Source organism: Montipora capricornis, chromosome 11 (assembly GCF_036669925.1).
Source record: "Montipora capricornis isolate CH-2021 chromosome 11, ASM3666992v2, whole genome shotgun sequence".
In the NCBI taxonomy this organism is placed as follows: Eukaryota; Metazoa; Cnidaria; class Anthozoa; order Scleractinia; family Acroporidae; genus Montipora; species Montipora capricornis.
Genome location: NC_090893.1, coordinates 35365561 through 35369865, shown reverse-complemented (window position 1 = coordinate 35369865; position 4305 = coordinate 35365561). Strand labels below are relative to the sequence as shown.

Here is a 4305-nt window from a genome sequence, read left to right as displayed (position 1 = left end):
ACAGGGAAATGGATGACCAAGATCCCTGGGAAACTCTGCGCCAAGAGGTGGAAGAGTCACTGAGTTCAACCTATGACAAAAAAGTCAACAAGTTCTTGAAGGAGGGGGTCTCTGAAACGATAGCTGAGGCCAAAGCTTTCAATGCCCTGTTAGCCGTTTACAGAAGAAAGTTGCAAGGGCTGTACTTGCACTATCTCCAGTGGTTTGAACGTCTAAAGCATAACCCCGTGCATAAAGACGTTATGAAAACCCGACATCGTTTCATGGAGGAGGATTCGATGGATGTTGAAGAGGCTACAGATGCAGCTGTGGAGAGACGGAAATTTTTATTGAACAGGATGTTCCAACGGCGTCCCATCCCAACACAAGGTGAAGAAGAACAAAATGATGATGACAACTGAACGATTTTTTATGTTTACAAACAAGGTTGTTTGTGCTACTGTGTATTTTGTTGCAACTCTCTTCTAACTTCCTTCGCCATATCCATCCAGACTGTAAGAGTGGATTTGTGTCGGGGCACCAGTACATGGGACCAGGCATGCATTTGAAAAAGAGAGTCAAGCGTGGCGATCCGGGCATCAATCGGCTGGAGAAGATTGCCAAACAACACGACATCGATTATTCCCAGGCCAAGAAAATACAAGACAAATGGAAAGCCGATGCAAAAATGGTGAAGACCATCAGCCATCTCCCCGGAAAGAAAACCTGGACCGAAGCGATCGTGAAGAGAATCATGCAAGCCAAACAAAAACTCACATTGTAAAAGACTTTAATGGCTGACTGACGTTGTTGTTGTTACAAACATTGAAAAAGCCAAGTTCTCGACTTCCATGTGTCTGGTCTTTTGTATAAAAATCTTCAGAGGGTTACAAGACCTGATGACAGGGCATTGGGGGATACCCCAACATTTATGGTCTGACTTGTAAGTTCACAAGACCGGATGAAAGGGGGATGGGGGGTATCCCAACATTTATGACCTAACAAGTCAGGCCATACATACCGCGGCCCGCGGCCCCCCCCCCCCCCCCCCTCGCGAAGCCTGACCTTTGAAAAGAACGGAGCGAGCAACTCTTTTCATTTGAGCTACGATGGACCAGCAGCAGCCAGGACCAAGCGTACTTAGCTCCCTTTCATGTGACGTCTGCCAGCAAGGGTTCACCAACCAACAAAACCTCGTCCGACACCAGACCACGGTTCACACCGAACGGTCGTGGCGTTGTCCTCAGTGTGGACGAACGTTCAATCGTCAAGACAACTTCCATCGATCTTGTATGTTCTGTCAACTAGGGTTCTGATTAAGCCAAGTTTGTAAGAGAATGGGGTAAAACTAAAATAATTAGTTAATAGACCGGTGAAAGTTTTCTTACGATAGACCCTGGTAACAGGAGAAAGAGGTTGATTGTTGTCAATCAGAACATCCAAAAAGGGGATTTTTTTATCCATCTCTTTTTCCATGGTGAAACGTACGTTGGGATGTCTTTCGTTGATGTAGTCGAAAAACAAAGTAGCGTCATGCTCAGTGTCAAATAGACAAAAAGTATCGTCAACATACCATCGATAAAGTAAAATACTGGAGGCCTTGTAGTTTTGCAACCAGATCCTTTCAAGGTGACCCATGAAAAGATTAGCCAACACCGGGGCAAGGGGAGAGCCCATTGCCACCCCATGAATTTGATCAAAAAACGAACCCTTGAACAGGAAATGTGTTTGAGCAGTGGCAAAATTAAAAAGATTTCTGAGTTGAGTTTTAGTTAGCTGGAGATCAGGGTTGCCCTTGGAGATGTAGTCAACCGCCAGGTTGACACACTCCTCCAAGGGCGTGTTTGTAAACAAACTTTCGACATCAAAGGAAATCATGAACTTTTCCGATAAAGGCAATTCATTGATTTCACGAACAAAAGTAAAAGTGTCTAAAGCACAATATTCAGATGGCATATGAGGTTCCAAAAGAATGCATAAATACTTAGCCAGCTCATAGTTGTATGTTCCAATTGAAGAAACTATAGGACGGAACGGAGGTGTTGAGTTCGGCTCACGGGCCTTATGCATCTTGGGGAGGCCGTAGATTCGAGCAGGTTGAGAGCCAGAGGGATAGATTTTATCATAAATACAGCGATCCAAATGGCCATTCTTTAGAGGCTTCCTAAGGTAACGTTGTAGCCTACCTTCTCTTAACAAGGTGGGGTCTTCCTTGATAGGTCTAAGTTTGGAAGTGCCATTGATGATCTTGAGAATACCATTGTCATATGCAATTCTGTCGACGACCACAACACCATTTCCCTTGTCCGGTTTTAAAATCACGATGTTTTGTATCTTTTTCAAGTCCTTCAAGATTCGTGAAATCAATGAATTGCCTTTATCGGGAAAGTTCATGGTTTCCTTTGATGTCGAAAGTTTGTTTACAAACATACCCTTGGAGGCATCTCCAAGGGCAACCCTGATCTCCAGCTAACTAAAACTCAACTCAGAAATCTTTTTAATTTTGCCACTGCTCAAACACATTTCCTGTTTAAGGGTTCGTTTTTTGATCAAATTGATGGGGTGGCAATGGGCTCTCCCCTTGCCCCAGTGTTGGCTAATCTTTTCATGGGTCACCTTGAAAGGATCTGGTTGGAGAACTACAAGGCCTCCAGTATTTTACTTTATCGACGGTATGTTGACGATCCTTTTTGTCTATTTGACACTGAGCATGACGCTACTTTGTTTTTCGACTACATCAATGAAAGACATCCCAACGTACGTTTCACCATGGAAGAAAAGATGGATAAAAAAAATCCCCTTTTTGGATGTTCTGATTGACAACAGTCAACCTCTTCCTCCTGTTACCAGGGTCTATCGTAAGAAAACTTTCACCGGTCTATTAACTAATTATTTTAGTTTTACCCCATTCTCTTACAAACTTGGCTTAATTAATCAGGACCCTAGTTGACAGAACATACAAGATCAACAACACGTGGGTAGGCTTCCATGAGGATATCAAGAAATTGTTATTAACCTTACGTAAAAATATTTTCCTCAGTCATATCTTTGAGAGAGTCATTAGGCGGTATATGTGTCCTTTTCGGACACACCTGCCCTTCTCGATTGTAGCACAAAACAGATTACGTAAATTACTTAAACGTTATTGTAACAATCTTGATGTTAAGCTAACCTTTTCTTCCTTCAAGATCCGTAGCATGTTTAGTGTGAAGGACCCTGTGCCTGTTGAACTTCGTTCGAATGTTGTCTACAAGTTTACCTGTGCAAGCTGTAATTCTTGCTATATCGGCGAAACTACCCGACACCTCTCGACACGCATTCGCGAACACTTAAACAGGGACAGGAACTCACATAGCTTTCAACACCTTCAGCAATCTTAGGCATGCCGTAACTCCTGCTCTGCTGAATGTTTTGAAGTTATAGACCGTGCGATCACAAAATTCCAGGTCAAGATAAAAGAAGCGTTACATATTTCCTGGGATTAACCTTCTTTAAACAAGCAATTATATCAATTTAACTCTCTCGTTCTAATCACCATGTTCCATTGTACACTCTTTTTTGTTACCTTTGGCTATTTTGTTAGCCTGATTCCCAATTTATTTCACGTTGTTATTTATCTTTGTTTAGCATATTATAAATTCAAATGTAACTTCAAATTAATTCTACTTTCAGCTGAAGATGGTCGTTGCACGACCGAAACATGTCTTGTAAGTTTCATTTCAAATGTGTCGTCACTTTTATAAAAATTTACATGTGCAGTATATGCGCACCACACATATCATCCGGCAATCAGTTTTGTGTGTCTCGGCTTTTGTTCGCTACAGTTTCTGCATGTCAGTTCAAATTCAAAGATTCCACCATTCAGATTTTGTCTCTTCGTGACCTGTAACTTGCATTTTCGTTGACATTTTTCCGATTCCTACGTCTCGAAAGCCTCTTCCTAAAAGTTCAGTACTAGTAAACACAAACTCACAGTCGACAACTTGCATCGTGTTGGTCGTTGCCTGATTAAAGTCGTGTCTACATCTTAAAACATTTTTCAGTTGACTTGTACGTGTGTGCGACAACGCGCTGAGTTGATTTTCCTGTCCAAAAGGAACCGGTAAGACCGCTAAATGCTGATTTATACTTTCGGAACAATCAATAACTTCTTCTGAGGTAGCTATGTCGATCGGATTTTCCTCAGGGAAAAATTCGGTCTGCGTGCCTTGCGTGGAAATTTCTTTTACGAGTTTCTTGAACAGTCATTGTACCCACCCACTGAAAATTCGAATTTCCGTTTGGCCATCGCTTCAACAGTGCAAACGAAGCTGATAGCGCCCTCAA

The 4305-nt window shown here is 42.3% G+C and overlaps 1 protein-coding gene across 1 annotated transcript; it reads right to left on the bottom strand.

Moving 5' to 3' along the window:
- Positions 1-1239: 1239 nt before the first annotated feature.
- LOC138023429 (uncharacterized) lies at positions 1240-2373 on the bottom strand. Its single transcript, XM_068870432.1, has one exon. It carries the CDS (start codon positions 2371-2373, stop codon positions 1240-1242), a length of 1134 nt encoding a protein of 377 aa, XP_068726533.1.
- Positions 2374-4305: the final 1932 nt, after the last annotated feature.

What these genes read in the sequence shown, in the direction of transcription:
- LOC138023429 (XM_068870432.1), bottom strand. Translation starts at nt 2,373, where the DNA reads ATGAACTTTCCCGATAAAGGCAATTCATTGATTTCACGAATCTTGAAG.